Here is a 15,311-nt window from a genome sequence, read left to right as displayed (position 1 = left end):
GCTCTGACTAATTAAGTTCTATGGGTAAGATTGGCCTCAAATGACCAAGTCTTCAGTGCATGAAAACTAAGAAAAACCATCACTTCAAAGTACAAAGCAGCCTTATTAAATAAACTCTTCTAAAATATAAAACACAAAATGTCCGGCACAGCATCGCCACAGTTTTTCTGGTCAAGCCTTGCTCAAGCCAGAGCCTCCTACCAAAGTAGAAGGCCCAGGCAGGGCTGGGGGCTGGGGGAAGTCAAAAATTTAAAAAGAAAAAGAAAAGGGGAGGAGGGAGAAGAAAAGAAAAAACAAAACAAAACAAAAAACAGCGAGAAGCAATGGGGATCAGCGCCCAAAGGGGCAAATCTTACTGCCTTCTTGCCCGGCCCGTCTCCCAGGGCGGCGACGATGGCAAAGTACTGAATGACCCGCTTGGTGTTAACGGTCTTACCGGCCCCCGACTCTCCGCTTAGAGGACACAAACGTAAGTCACTAATGTTCATCAGATTCTCTCATTTCCCTCAGACCCCAGTGCACCCTCCTCCCAAGCAGGACACCTCTTTCCTCCTCTCCCCCAGTCTGTACCACCAAATCCAAGCCCCAGGGGAGATCAACACCCTAACGACTGCTTACAAAGCAAGGCAGTATAGGCAACCCCAGTGAGATGATACACATGACGATATCATGGCTTTGCTCAGTGCTAATCTACCTCCAGGTGCTATGCCAAGTATCTCTCCCTCCATTGTCTCAGTTATGCCTTATAAAAAGTGTATTAGACAGGCATCACTGAGGTAAGGAAATGGGCCTCAGAAGTTCTGTGACTGTCCCTACTGTTTGCCAGGCATGTGTATCAATTCATGGACACCTTATAATTCTACATAGTAAGTAGGATTGTTCTGTTCTTACTGGTGAGGCTCAGAAGCCCAAAGGCACAAGATAAAGCAAGAAATGGAAATGGTAACTAGGCCCAGGTACTTCACGTGTGTAATCCTAGCTACTCAGGAGACTGAGATCTGAGGGCCATGGCTCCAAGACAGACTAGGCACACAAATACAAGAGACTCTAACCAATAAAAAACTGGAACTGGAGGCTCCTATCTCCAATTAATCACCAGAAAACCATAAGTGGAACTGTGGCTCAAAGTAGTAGAGAGCACTAGCCTTGAGCAAAAGAGCTCAGGAACAGCAAACAGACCCTGAGTTCAAGCCCCACGACTGACCCCCGCCCCCCCCCAAAAAAAAGTGGTAGAGTGCAGGCCCTGAGTGGGAGCACAAGGCACTGAGTTCAAACCCTAGTACCAGAAAAAAAGAAAATGTTAGCACTTGAATCCAGATCTGCTAAAGTCCTTTTTCTTAATCACCAGGCTCCAAGTTTTTGCACATGTGCTTGTATGTGTGTGCATGTACAAGCATTGCCAAACTGCTCAGGCCTGATTTAGCTTCATCTGGGGCACTGGCTTGTAGGAGCTAAAGGTTCTGCCCTAGGCATTTTGGATTCAATTTAAGAAATGACTGGTGCTGTCCCCTTCCTGCCAGCCTTTTCCACCCCACACCCACACTCCCTGACTCACGTGATCAGCATGGATTGGTTTTCTCGGTCTAGAGAAAAGGAGAGGCGACAGAAAAATCAGCCAGAGTGAGGGGCCTGCCCCAAGTGGAACATCTGGGGGACCCAGGGTATTGGTGAGGGCTCTACCACCCAGGGCCCCAAATGAGATAGACCAGGAGGGACTTCTAGTTTGGTAAGGCAGAAGAAGGATTGCAGTAGCATCCAGGAGCTTTAAAGAAAGAAAGGTAGTGCAAGTGAGGGAGGAGGGCTTTGAGAGCGGCTTCCCTGGAGCCAGGCGAGGGTCCTGGGTGGGATGAAGAGGGAGGCAGCAGCCCTTACTGCGGAGCATGTCGTTGTAGGCATTGTCGGCCACCGCGTAGATGTGAGGCGGGGTCTCGGAGCGCCGCTTTCCCTTGTAGGCGGCCACCACAGGCGCGGTGTAGACGGGGAGCCATTTGTAGGGGTTGATGGTGACACAGAAGAGGCCTGAATAGGTCTGGGGGGACAGAGCGCACCAGTAGGTGTCTCTTAGCTTTGGATGGGAAGTCCAAATTCCCATTTCCTGACCCCAGTCTTCACAGCACTGAGACCCCTGCAATACTCCTCCAGGGACCACTCGGGGTGCCAGGTCACCACATTCTCTACCTCCCACACCGTGTCTAACCCCCACTCCAGCTCCGACCGCCCACACCCCTCACCCCGGCTGGCAACCGAGCCACTGGTCGCTAGCCTGTAGGTTTGCAATATTCGCCTAAGTTTCTCTAGCTCTGCCTCTGCCGCCAGTTCCGACCCTTCAGCCCATCTCTCACTCCAGCCCAACCACCATAGCTACGGCCCCGCCCCTGCAGCTCTACCTGTAGCCACGCCCCCATAACTATGGCCCCGCCCCATACCTATACCCTAGCCACGCCCCCACGGCTAAGGGTCCCGCCCTTGCAGCGCTACCTCTAGCCACGCCCCCATAACTATGGCCCCGCCCCAAAGCTCTACTCTAGCCACGCCCCCATAAAGATGGACCCGACCCTACTGCTCAACCTCTGGCCCCGGCCCCAGGACTATGGCCACGCCCCTGCAACGCTACCTCTAGCCACGCCCCCGTAGAGGTGGGGCTGACCCTACCGCTCAACCCCTAGCCCCAACTCCATACCTACGGCTCTGCTCCTACTGCCCTACTTTTAGCTCCTGCCCTAGGCTTCCCATTGCCCGACCACAGCCCCGCCCGGGTCCGAGGCTCACGTAGATCATCCAGCGAGCGTAGCGCTGGCGCAGGTTGTGCAGCACTGTTGCCTCATTGAGATGTGTCATCATGGCCATGTCCTCCAGTAAGTCGAAGCGGGGCGGGTTCATGGGTTGCAGTTCGGTCTCACGCACTGTCAGCACCTGACAAATGGTGAGGGCAGAGATGGACCAATTGACCTTACCCCCACTCCCACCCATATGCTTCCAGGCTCCTTACACCTGCAGATCTGGAGACCAGGGGTCCCAAACTGGGGCATAACACTCCAGTATCAGGCTGCAAAGTGCTGTCTGTTCTCCTCCCACTGCCTGGTGGCAGCTGTTCCTACCACCCCTAAAGCTGCACCCCAGGGACAGAGGGATTAAACTCGGGGTGGGGGGGGCGCGGCAGAGCTCAACCTTCTGGTCTTTGGTCTCCACGGTGACTTTGCCCCCAGTAGCCTCCGACTTGATCTCAGCCTCCACATAGGCGTCTTGCTCGTCAGGTATCCAAACTCTTTTCTTTCCTGAGTTTCAGAAAGACCATGGAGGTGGGATGGGGCTTTGAGAGGGACTGGGACACCATTCAAAGGGTTCCCAAGCTGTATCTATGCAGCAGTGCCTTGACTCAGAAGCCCCTGTGGTAGGGGGGATGGAAATCCTACTGATGCCCCTTCTGAAGCCAGGCAGAACAGTGAGGATCCCTAGAGGTTTACAGTCTGGGTTGTGCATCAGCCATATTTGCCCTGCAACCTTGGGAAAACACTCATTTTGCTCTGGGCCTGTTCCCTCAAATGCCTACGTAGAACAGCCTTTCAATATTAGGCACACTAAGTCTTCAGCAGGTGGTTCTGCCTTCCCCTTTTCCTGAAGACTTGGGTCTTTTGTGTTATGTGCATTTTTCTGTCTAGCCATCTGGCCCCAGAGCTTTGTGGTGCCCAGATTTTATGGTGGCTAAAAACATGGAGTCTTCAGATGTCAGTGGCTTATGACAGTAATGCTAGCTACTCAGGAGGCTGAGATCTGAGGATTGTGGTTCAAAGCCAGTCTGGGCAGGAAAGTCCATGAGACTCTTATCTCTAATAAGCTACCAAAAAAAAAAAAAAAAGCCAGAAGCTCAGGAACAGTGCCCAGGCCCTGAGCACAAGCTCTAAGACCAGCACACTCACAAGCACGTGTGCACGCATGCACGCGCGCGCACACACACACACACACAGACTCAAGCTGGAAGCTAGTGCCTGATGATTATAATCCTAGCCATTCAGGCTGAGATCTAAGGCTCTCATTGTGGTTCAAATCAAACACAGGCAGACAAATCTAAGACCTTCTTATCTCCAGTTAACCAGCAAAAAATTAGAACTGGAAGCCAGGCACCTGTGGCTCCCGCTTGCAATCCTACCTACTCAGGAGGCTGAGATCTGAAGATCACAGTTCAAAGCCAACCCATGCAAGAAAGGCCATGAGACTCTCCAATTAGCCTCCAGAAAACCAGAAATAGTGCTATGGCTCAAAGTGGTAGGGCACCATCCTTGAGCCAGAAAGCTCAGGGACATTGCCCAGGCCCTGAGTTCAAGCCCCACTATCAAAAACAAACAAAACTAGAACTGGTGGTATAGCTCAAGTGATAGAGCACCAGCCTTGAGGGGAAAAAGCCGAGCATGAGGCTCTGAGTTCAAACCTCAGTCATGGCACAGATCAACAACAAAAATTGGCTTTGCTAGTCAAGATGTCCTGGTGAGGACCATCTACATAACAAAGCCACACTATAAAATAATGCAAACTCCATCCATTATTTAAAACTTATCTAAAAGCCTGAGATGACAATAGCATAGTTAAATCAAGCACAAAGCCCTCCTAAGTGTGGTGCCCGGTACAACCCTGGAAGCTGGCTCTGCCCCAGATCTTGGTCTCCACCTCCCCAGGCTGTTGAATGAATTCATGGAAAGTTATCTGTGCTGGACCTGGCACCATAAGCACTTAATACACATTGCCTATTATTAATGACCTATGAGTAACCAACTCATAAATAGTAATCTTTATTCCTGTCCCTAACAAACAGTAGATTTGGCTCTGGGGAAAGCACTAAAAATAAGTCCAGCACAGGTTTTGTGGACAGGTGGAGGCCGCCTGCATACATGCCAGTCAGCCTCATCTCAGGTTCCAGCCCATGACTTCACAGATTGCAGTTTTAGGAGCAAGTCCTGTTGTCCCATTTTACAGAGGGACAAACTAAGGCTAGCTCAGACACAGTGATACATATAATGTTCTCTGGGGTTTGAGCCTTCAGGCCCCAGCACCTGAGGGAAACATCCAGTGCTAATAACACTTGTCAAAACCAGATTACCCCAAGTGGAAGGCCACTCCTCACTACTCCTGATCTGAGTCCATAAAAGCTTTGTTGTATTTCATTGTATTTCACCCCCTTGGCCTTCACTTACCATCCCACGCGACAGTGTGCACCTTCATCAGTTCCTGGTATCCCTGGCGGAGGTAGCAGGCTGACTCCCCAAGTTCACTCATGTCCATCATGATGATGAAAGGTGGAGGAAGAGGGTGGCCTGGAAATCTGGGCGGTTCAAGGCAGTTGTAGGCAGCCTGCTTTGGAAAATGGCAATGAGGAAGCAACTGATGGACCAGGGGCCCTGTACTTGGTACGTGATCCTCCAACTACAGGAGCTGATACTAAAGGAGTCCCGGGATCACACACACACACACACACACACACACACACACACACACACACATACAGATACAGAAGACTTGTGCTCACCCACAGGCCTTGGACCCACCTATCTTCCAGCCCTAACCCAAGCCCGGATCACCCACCTCAGCACCACGATAAAGGCTGGGAAGCAGCACTACTCCTTTTATTACTACCGTCAAGGTCAGCAGAGGAGAGCTATGTCAGCAATCTCCACGTGTCACAGCCCCCCCCTCCCCAGCCTGGCCACGGGACACAAAAGGCAAATTCCCTTTTATCTCCACCAGCACAGCCCCTGGGCTATTTTTACCTCCCATTGTCAAGGGATCACAAAGGCGGAGAGAGACACTCCAAATCCAGAGACCAAGACCGGAAGGCAGGATTCAGGCACTGAGAGGGGCAACCAGGCAGAGAGCAACTTGAGAGTCAGAAACTGAGTCACAGAAAAGGGCTCATACCTTGAGAAAGAAAGCAAAGAGATGGGAAACAAAGGCACTGTTGAACCACCTAGTACAACTGTGTGTGTACATCCAAAGAGTCCCAGAGGAAAAGAGCACTGGCCAAGCTCACCAATGAGCAGTGTCAGAAATGGGCGAAGAAGAGCTCAGAGTGAGACACCCCTCTCCAGCACCCAGATAGCATCTCTTTCTTCTCTGCCTCTAGCTTCATTCTCTGAGCCCCCCCCCATCCAGGAAATCAAATATGAAGAAAACTAGGAATCGGAAGTTAAAGGAGTGAGTTGGCTGGAGTCTAAGTAAATCTAGAAAATTAAGACCAATTAGGAACCCTTTCTTATTCTGACATTTAAGATTCACAAAAAGCCAGTTATTTCCTCCTCCTCCTCCTCCTCTTCCTTCTCCTCCTCTTTCTCCTCCTTTTCCCTCCTCCTTCTTCTCCTTCACCGTTCTCCTCCCCTTCCTCCCCTGCTCCCCCCCTCCCCTCCTCCTCTTCCTGCCCTCCTCCTCCTTCTCCTTCCTCCTCTTTTCCTCCCTCCTCCTCTTCCATCTTACGTGGAAGCCAATTTCTTGCACACTACTCTGATCAGAAGTTGAGGTTGGTGCTGGCAGTCACTTCAACAGATACAGGCTTCCGAAAGCCTTGCAGATCCTCCTGTCTGTCACTTCATGCAGGGCTTGGGGATACTGCAAAGTTTTAGAATCAGAATCAAAGGATCCAAGAACTTTAGACACTGAAAACACAGAACTAGAAAGTAGAGCTGGGGTTCCAACCAGACATCAGAGAAAATCCTTTGCCTATGAATTCCAAATATGTACCTGTGTCAAATAAAATATAAAGTCATTTTAAAGACACTGTGTGTGTGTGTGTGTGTGTGTGTGTGTGTGAGAGAGAGAGAGAGAGAGAGAGAGAGAGAGAGAGGGAGAGAATGAATCCTGGGGCTTGAACTCAGGACCTGGGCTTTATTCCTCAGCTTTTTTGCTCTAGGCTAGCACTCTACCACTTGATCCACACCTCCACTCCTGGTTTTTCAGTGGTTAGTTGGAGATAGAAGTCTCAAGGTCTCCCTTCCCCAGCTGCCTTTGAACAGTAACCCTCGGATCTCAGCCTCCCGAGTAGCTAGGATTACAGATGTGAGCCACTGGCCCAAAGGTACAGGTTAAGAACAAGCAAAACTATTCTGTGCAAGAGTGGCCCTCTGAGAGGATGATGACTCAGCAGGGCACTGAGAGGCCTGTGGAATGTGGGAAAGGCTCCATGCGCTGAGCTAAGTGGCAACACAGGTGTGTCCACTGGGTAAAACAAATCAGGCTGTGCATAACAGTTTAGGCACCCTATTGTATGATTAGTACAGGAAGACATTTTTTATTTTTTGGCCAGGCCTGGGGTTTGAACTCTGAGCCTGAGCATTATCTCTGGTTTCCTTCTTGCTCAAGGCTAGCCCTCTGCCACTTGAGCCACAGCACCACTTCTGGCCTTTTCTGTTTATGTGGTGCTGAGGAATTGAACCCAGAGCTTCATGCATGCTAGGCAAGCATTCTACCACTAAGCCACATTCCCAGCCCCATGAAGATTTTTTTTTTTTGCCAGTCCTGGGCCTTGAACTCCAGGCCTGAGCACTGTCCCTGGCTTCTTTTGGCTCAAGGCTAGCACTCTACCACTTGAGCCACAGAGCTACTTCTAGCTTTTTCTATATATGTGGTGCTGGGGAATCGAACCCAGAGCTTCATGTATATGAGGCAAGTACTCTTGCCACTAGGCCATATTCCCAGCCCCCCCAATGAAGATAAAAAACAATTCCCATAGCTACTCAGGAAGCTGAGACCTGGAAGATCAAGGTTCCAAGTCAGCCCTGCAGACAAGTCCTTGGGTCTGTATCTCTAATTAATAAGCAAAATGCTGTCCTAGAGGCATGGCTCAAGTGTTAACAGTACCAGCCATGATCAAGAAAGCTGAGTGAGAGCATAAGGCACTGAATTTAAGCCCTGATAATGGTGCACGTACACACACACACACACACACACACACACACACACGAAGAAGAAGAAGAAGAAGAAGAAGAAGAAGAAGAAGAAGAAGAAGAAGAAGAAGAAGGAGAAGGAGAAGAAGAAGAAGAGAAGAGAAAGGAAAGAAAAAATTTAAGGTCAGGAGCATGGTTTATATCTTTAGCACCTTACAGAGTTGGCATATATTAGAAAGCTATCAAATATCTCTTGAGCAAGAACATGAACCAAAGGTGATACTCTAGGTTATAGTTTTAATCACGGGATCAGAGGCTGGGAGCTGAGCACAACAATTCTGTGTGTGTGTGTGTGTGTGTGTGTGTGTGTGTGTATACACACGTGCATGCTGGTACCAGGGCTTGAGCTCAGGGCCCCACACTCCCACTCTGCTTTCTTCCTCACAGCTGGCACTCTACCACTTGAGCTATACTTCCAGTCCAGCATTTTCCTGGTTAATTGGAGATAGAGTCTCACAGCCTTTCCTGTTCAGGCTGCCTTCAAATAGTGATCCTCTAGGTCTTACCCTACTGAATAGCTTAGGATTACAGGCATGTAGCAGCTGTCAGTTTTCTAGAAAACCTTATAGATAGTGCAAGTTGGAGAAAACTCTAAACTCTTTGAGGATGCTCAGAATGCAGGGTTTCCTGCCCAGAGGCTAAACAACAGAATTGGCCTTGAGAATTGGAGCCTTCCACAGCCTTGCCTATACCAAATATCAAGTGGGTCAAATTCTAGAATTACCTGCTCAGTGTCTAGCCTGGTACTGATAGACCAACCTGAAACTCAGGTCCAGAACAACTGCCCTGTTAAGTTCCCCTTCGCTACCCAGGGCCCATCTGCCTGCTGAGATGAGCTCACAGATAACCCTGACAATGCAAAGAGGAAACACCACCTCCTGAGAGATGCAAGGAAGACTGAGATCTGACAGGACTTAAGGTGCGGACTCCAAAAAACCTAAAGAGGGTTGGGAATGTGGCTTAGTGGTTGAGTGTTTGCCTCACATGCATGAAGCCCTAGGTTTGATTCCTCAGCACCACATAAACAGAAAAAGCTGGGAATGGCGGTGTGGCTCAAGTGGTAGAGCACTAGCCTTGAGCAAAAGAAGCTCGGGGACAGTGCCCAGGGCTTGAGTTCAAGCCCCAGGACTGGCAAAACAAATAAACAAACAAAACTGAAGATCTGTCCTGGAGCAGAGGGAATCTGTGGGATATGTGTGGCTTTCCATGTAGACTAGGAGACAGGGACAAGGAAGTAGTTTGGATGCACACAGAGGAAGACTATTTTACACTCAGGACCTGACCACAATGGAAAGGAGAAATTGGATTTGAAGATACCAAAAGGGACTCAAGCAAAGGCTGCCACAGGGGTAGAGCTGTCGACTGGGTGACCTGTAAAGTTGGGTCCAACTTCAGGATTTTAGAACTGAACCCAAAGTATGTATGCCATCAACGTACTGCCATGCCTGGATGTCCTCCTTCAGATGGAAGCCCTTCTTTGGGGAGCTATTGAGGCATTCCTCTGAAGTGCTCCTATAGCCAGGAGGAATGTACAAATCCAAGTCAACACGCACCTGGAAGCTTTCTGTTCTGTGTCCAGGATTGTAACAAGAAACAGTCATTGTCCACGAAAAGAAAGACATTCAAAGAAAACATCCAGATGGGCCTGAAGGACAAATATTTGATACCCAGAGTGGCAAGGACAAGGCCATGAACACAAGGTCTCTTTCTTCAAAGTGCTGGCATTCTCTTGGAGAACAACAACAACAACAACAAAAAGCAGATATGTTTATGAAGGTAAAGACTACGGCAGGTGCCAAGATGGAAATAAACAGCAATGTTCTGGAAGTTGGCCAGGGAAGGCCTCTCTGAAGAAGGGACATCCATTGTGGAACTAGGAAGATGAGAAGGAGTGAGGTAGGCCAGAGGTAGGCAGAAGAAACAACAACATCAAAAAGTGGGATACTGGGCTGGGAATATGGCCTAGTAGTAAACTGCCTGCCTCATATACATGAAGCCCTGGGTTCAATTCCTCAGCACCACATATATAGAAAACAGCCGAAGTGGTGCTGTGGCTCAAGAGGTAGAGTGCTAGCCTTGAGCCAAAAGAAGCCAGGGACAGTGCTCAGGCCCTGAGTCCAAGCCCCAGGACTGGCAAAAACAACAACAACAACAACAACAAATAAACAAAAAGTGGGATCCCATCCGTGGTGCGGCTGGGCACACTGAGGGATGGAGTCGTTTTCCCAGGTGAGGGTAAAGAGAGGGAGAGGTAGGCAGTTCATTGCAAATCATCTTGAATGATTTGGAAGAAACTCTGGACTTCATTAAAAGGGCAACAGGAACCAATTAGGACATTAAAGTAATAATAGCCACTCTGGCTTTGCAGAATGAACCAGAAGGTTCAAATGATACCGAAGGGAGCCTTGAAGAGGCTCTCCAAAAGCTGATGGTCCTGGATGGATACTGGCACTGAAGGTGGAAGAGAGGAATCCGACAACATAAACCACCAGTCCAGAGTGGGAGGGAAGGAAAGGAGACCTGAGCAGCGGTGAGGGCTGAGGCTGAGCCCTGGGGCTTCAAGTGGGGGTGAGGCTGGATCTGGGGCTCAGCTGGGACTAAGCAATTGGGAGGGACTGAAGGGCTTCAAAAGCTAGATTAAAATGGAGAGCTTTTCCCTGTAGGAGTTGGGGCACCATCAAAGGCATTTTTTGTTTATTTCTTCATCAAAGAGCTCTGAGGAAGGGAATTTGAATGTGGTCAGATTTATGTGTTCATCGGATCCCCGTGGCAGCTGGTGTGAAGGGGTGAGACCGGTGGCAGGCAGGAAGACTCGTTCAGGAGGAGGCTGCCATAATGGTCCACACACAAGGTGCTGAGGCCCCAACTGGGGTCGGCCACTATGGCACCCTTGGAAAGATGGGCCCCTGTTTGTCCCAGGTCTGTTCCCCACTTGAGGCCCTGGGCAGCTGCAGAGGTCTCCAGTGGGCCCCAGTTCTGATGCTTCAAGCAGAAATAGGATGAGGGCAGCCAAAAGGCATCAGGGCTGTTTATCCGGAGGAGAGACGCCTCAGCACGGATTTATGGCTGAAAGATTATGGGGATGGGGGGGGGGAGGGAGGGAACCAGCTGTCCCCCATCCCCACAAAGGACAAACAAAGACAGAGACTGAGGCCTCAGCTGCAGCAAGAGGAGGAAGGTTGGACATAGAAAGGGAAATATCCTAACAGAACTAAGAGTTCCCACTTTGCCTTTAGGGGCAAAGTTATTGTTGAACAGTCAGGGAAACTGAGGCATAGAGAGAGAAGCAGGTTCTTGCCCAAGATCACACAGTAAATTATTTTTCTTTCTTTCTTTTGCCAGTACTGGGGCTTGAACTGAGGGCTTGGGTAATGTCTCTGAGCTTCTTTTGCTCAAGGCTAGCACTGTACCACTTGAGCCACAGCACCACTTCTGGCTTTAAAACAAAAAATGTGTTGGAGCTAAGTCTCATAGAAGCTGGGCGCTGGTGGCTCATGTCTGTAATCTTAGGTACGCGGGAGGCTGAGAGCTGAGGATCCCAATTCAAAGCTAGACCAGGCAGGAAAGTCCATGAGACTTATCTCCACTTAAACACCAGAAAACCAGAAGTGGCACTGTGGGCTCAAGTGGTAGAGCGCTCGCCTTGAGCTCAAGAGCTCAGGGACAGCACCCAGGCCCAGAGTTCAAGCCCCACAACCACCAACAAAAAAAGAGTCTCATAGACTTTCCTGCCTGGGCTGGCTTTGACCTGGATCCTTAGATCTCAGCCTCCTGAGTAGCTAAGATTACAGGAGTGAGCCAAAGGCACCTGGCTGGGTTCTTTGTATCTCTTAAGGGTCTTGCTCTTTCTGTGTTACTGCATATCTCTCTACCTTCTGGGACTGATTTTCTCTGTCTTGGTTTCTGACTCTGTCTGCCTAGAGCTAAGCTGAGCTAGGTCAACCTCCCACCCAAGGGGCCTTCAATGGTAGAGTGACCCAATGTAGACAATGCTTGGGCCCAGTGCCCAGGCTAGGACAGGTGACAGCAGCTGTGGGTCTATCTATAGCTCCCTTGCCCTTCAATTGTTCTCAACTTCAAACAATGGTTGGGCCCTGGATTAGAGATACCCCCCACTAGTCCTGCTGTAACGGATCTCAAGGGGCAGGAGATGAGCTTTACCAGGGCTCCATGGTGATCTTCCATAGGCGGCCATCTGTCTAGACCCAAATGCTCCTACATATAACTCTGGGCTTCAAAGCCTTTCAGCTCAAAGGCTCTATGACTGTAGGACTTGTGAATAAGGGACCAGGCTGTGTCTGAATAGCAGACCTGTATGTGGGAATGTGGCTATGAGACATGTGGTTGGCAGATATTCAGGGGTATTAGACTGCAAGGGCAGTCTAATAAGGGCAGAGACCTGGTCTTTCTTATACTCTGCTATACATTAGACTCTGCCTGGCAAGTGTTTCATACGCATTTTTTTTTTTTTTTTTTTTTTGGCCAGTCCTGGGCCTTGGACTCAGGGCCTGAGCACTGTCCCTGGCTTCTTCCCGCTCAAGGCTAGCACTCCGCCACCTGAGCCACAGCGCCGCTTCTGGCCGTTTTCTGTTTATGTGGTGCTGGGGAATCGAACCTAGGGCCTCGTGTATCCGAGGCAGGCACTCTTGCCACTAGGCTATATCCCCAGCCCTCATACGCATTTCTTCTTCTTCCTCCTCCTTCTTTTTCTTGTCAGTCACAGAACCACCTCCAGCTTTTTCTGTGTATGTGGTGCTGAGGAACCCAGGGCTTCATGCATGCTGTGCAAGCACTCTACCATTAAGCTACATTCCCAGCCTCTCATATGTAGTTCTGACCTTAGCTTTTTTCTTTTTTGCCAGTCCTGGGGCTTGAACTCAGGGCCTGAGCACTGTCCCTTGCTTCTTTTTGCTCAAGGCTAGCACTCTACCACTTGAGCCGCAGCACCACTTCTGGATTTTTCTATATATGTGGTGCTGAGGAATTGAACCCAGGGCTTCATGTATACGAGACGAGCACTACCACTAGGCCATATTCCCAGCCCCCTGACCTTGGCTTTTAAGAAGGAGATGGTGTTATGGAAAGAAGCGACTCAAGCTTGAGAGGCAGGCCAGAGTTGTGATGAATGTCTTGTCTAGAATCAGACTGCCTAGATTGGAATCCTGGCTCTGCCAATTGCAAGCCTCAGAATCTTGGAGAATCATTTAGCCTCTTAACAGCAGATATTCCTACATAATGCTAACAGCATAGGACTGTGGGGAATGTCCTATGAGCTAAAATATCTGAGTGCTTAATACTAGTGGAGACTCAATCACGTTTTTTAACTGGTGTTTGCTAAATGAATCAAGATCATGTTCAACACCATCCTTGAAAACAACCCCCTTATGGGTGTTACTGGGGAGCAGCATGGGCAAGGACTGGTCCCCAGATTACAGGTCCACCAGCCTCAGCCTAGTTCTGAGTCCTGGGAGCACCCTTTTTCAGCCAGCCCAGGGGTGGAAAGTATGTCCATTCAAAACCATCCTAGAGCAAATGGTAAGCCAAAGGCCAAAAGCCAAAGCCCAGCAGCCTCCATGCCAAGCAGCAGCAGGGGGTGTGGCACAGCCTCCCTTTCCCCTCTCTGGCATCAGCCTCCGATCTTCAGCCTATGCTATTCTTGTCATCCAGACAATGCTAGCAGTTGCTGCTGCTTGTATCAGAAGGCTGAGTTCAATCACCAGTAAGGTGTGTGTGTGCGCACACACACACAGATAAGGCAGAATCACATTGGAAATACTTCTTTTACAAGCTGGATAGTATTCATGGTATTGGTCATTAAGTCTTTCTCAATGGTTCTATAGTAAGTAAAATTTAAAAGTATTTCCTTGGGCTGGGGATATGGCCTAGTGGCAAGAGTGCTTGCCTCATATACATGAGGCCCTGGGTTCAATTCCCCAGCACCACATATACAGAAAACGGCCAGAAGTGGCAGAGTGCTAGCCTTGAGCAAAAAGAAGCCAGGGACAGTGCTCAGCCCCTGAGTTCAAGCCCCAGGACTGGCCAAAAAAAAAAAAAAAAAGTATTTCCTTAGTCTAGATCTGTATCTATTTGGGCTACCTGGGTGACAGCATGGTAAAATCAGATTCCATCCTGCCTAAATATAAGTGAGGAAACAGTAAGTGGAGAAGACTCCAGGTAAGTCAGTTCTCTTTTCTGAGTTTCTTTCTCTTCGCTCATGAATAAAATGAGAGCTAGATTAGAAGCTTGTCACCCAAAGGTCTCGGAGGATCCAGAAGCCTAGAAATCCTCTTTGTCAGTCCACAGCCCTCCCAAGAGTTCATCACGCAGAGTAACAGTGAAGGCCCTAGAACTAGTCCTGGTGCTAACAGCCACTAAGGGGCTAAAACTCTAAATTCCTTGAGTTTGTTTCTTTTTGGTAAAATAAAGATGTGTCCCTCCCAGGATTACTGCAGGAATGTAAAGGAGATGGCACCTATGAAGTGTCTGGGACAGGGCCGGCACACACTAAATCCTCCACATGTGGAAGAATCCTCGCTTTGATTCCATAGGCATTTCCAGAGCAATGAGAATGAGCTAGGCCCATGCTAGGGGCTGGAAGGCAAAGAATTCCTCTATGAATGATCAGAACAGTGGCCCCCAGCCAAGTGGGGAGACAGTCTTACAAACAATGCCAGGAGGGGTGATATCATTTCTAAAAGAGAGACAGTAGATCTATCTATGAACAGATGCAGATAGACCATATGGGGTGGTGGTGGGTGGCTGTAGATCAAACCCAGGTCTCATACATGCTACGCAAGTCATCTATCACTAAACCAACTCAGCTCTCATCTGAGGTTTCTTGGTCTGGAAGCTCTGAGTGGGCCCTAAAAGGTCTGTGCATTCCTCTACATGGTATATAAAATTGTGAAAGTATGTGTCTAATGCCTCTTCTCAAGTCTCAAATGTAGCCTGAAAAGTAACAAATCACTAAATGGAGGTAACAGTATCTACCTTGAAAGGCTGTGAGGGGATTCAAAGAGGCAATCTGGGAGAAGCAGCTGACATATTATAAGCTCACTGAATGTCAGGTTCACCTCCCCCTACATCCCCCTCCAGTCTACTTCCACCAGGCAATAAATACAATTGAGTATCTCCTATGTGGCAGAAACCATTCCAGGTTCTGGGGTAAAGTGGTGAACAAGACAGATATTGGTTGGTTCTGTTATGATGGAGCTCACGGTCCACTTTTTTTTTTTTGCATCATGGTACTGGTACCTGCCTTTCCTCAGCTTTTTCCTCTCACTGACAGCACCCCACCACTTCAGCCACTTCTGTTTTTCTGCTGGCTAAATGGAGATAAGTCTCACAGATTTCCTGCTCCCGCTGGCTTCTATCATCCTCAGACCT

The 15,311-nt window shown here is 49.2% G+C and overlaps 1 protein-coding gene across 3 annotated transcripts in view; it reads right to left on the bottom strand.

The window, feature by feature from the left end:
- Myh7b (myosin heavy chain 7B) overlaps positions 1–15,311 on the bottom strand; it is a 43,115-nt gene that overhangs the window by 20,624 nt on the left and 7,180 nt on the right. For 2 of the 3 annotated variants that reach the window (XM_048349056.1, XM_048349057.1), the window contains exons 1-3: positions 2,770–2,909; positions 1,873–2,029; positions 1,556–1,583 (exon numbers count right to left, since the gene is read on the bottom strand). In XM_048349056.1, coding sequence (XP_048205013.1) covers positions 1,556–1,583; positions 1,873–1,988 — 144 coding nt within the window. In that variant the 5' untranslated portion in view covers positions 1,989–2,029; positions 2,770–2,909. Of the gene's footprint in view, positions 1–356; positions 454–1,555; positions 1,584–1,872; positions 2,030–2,769; positions 2,914–3,168; positions 3,276–5,186; positions 5,349–12,115; positions 12,121–15,311 lie in introns of those variants that run through there. The other variant, XM_048349058.1, reaches the window with a different exon arrangement.

This window comes from Perognathus longimembris, chromosome 6 (genome assembly GCF_023159225.1).
Source record: "Perognathus longimembris pacificus isolate PPM17 chromosome 6, ASM2315922v1, whole genome shotgun sequence".
Taxonomy (NCBI): Eukaryota; Metazoa; Chordata; class Mammalia; order Rodentia; family Heteromyidae; genus Perognathus; species Perognathus longimembris.
The sequence above is the reverse complement of the archived record's forward strand: the minus strand, read 5'-3'. Positions and strand labels throughout refer to the sequence as shown.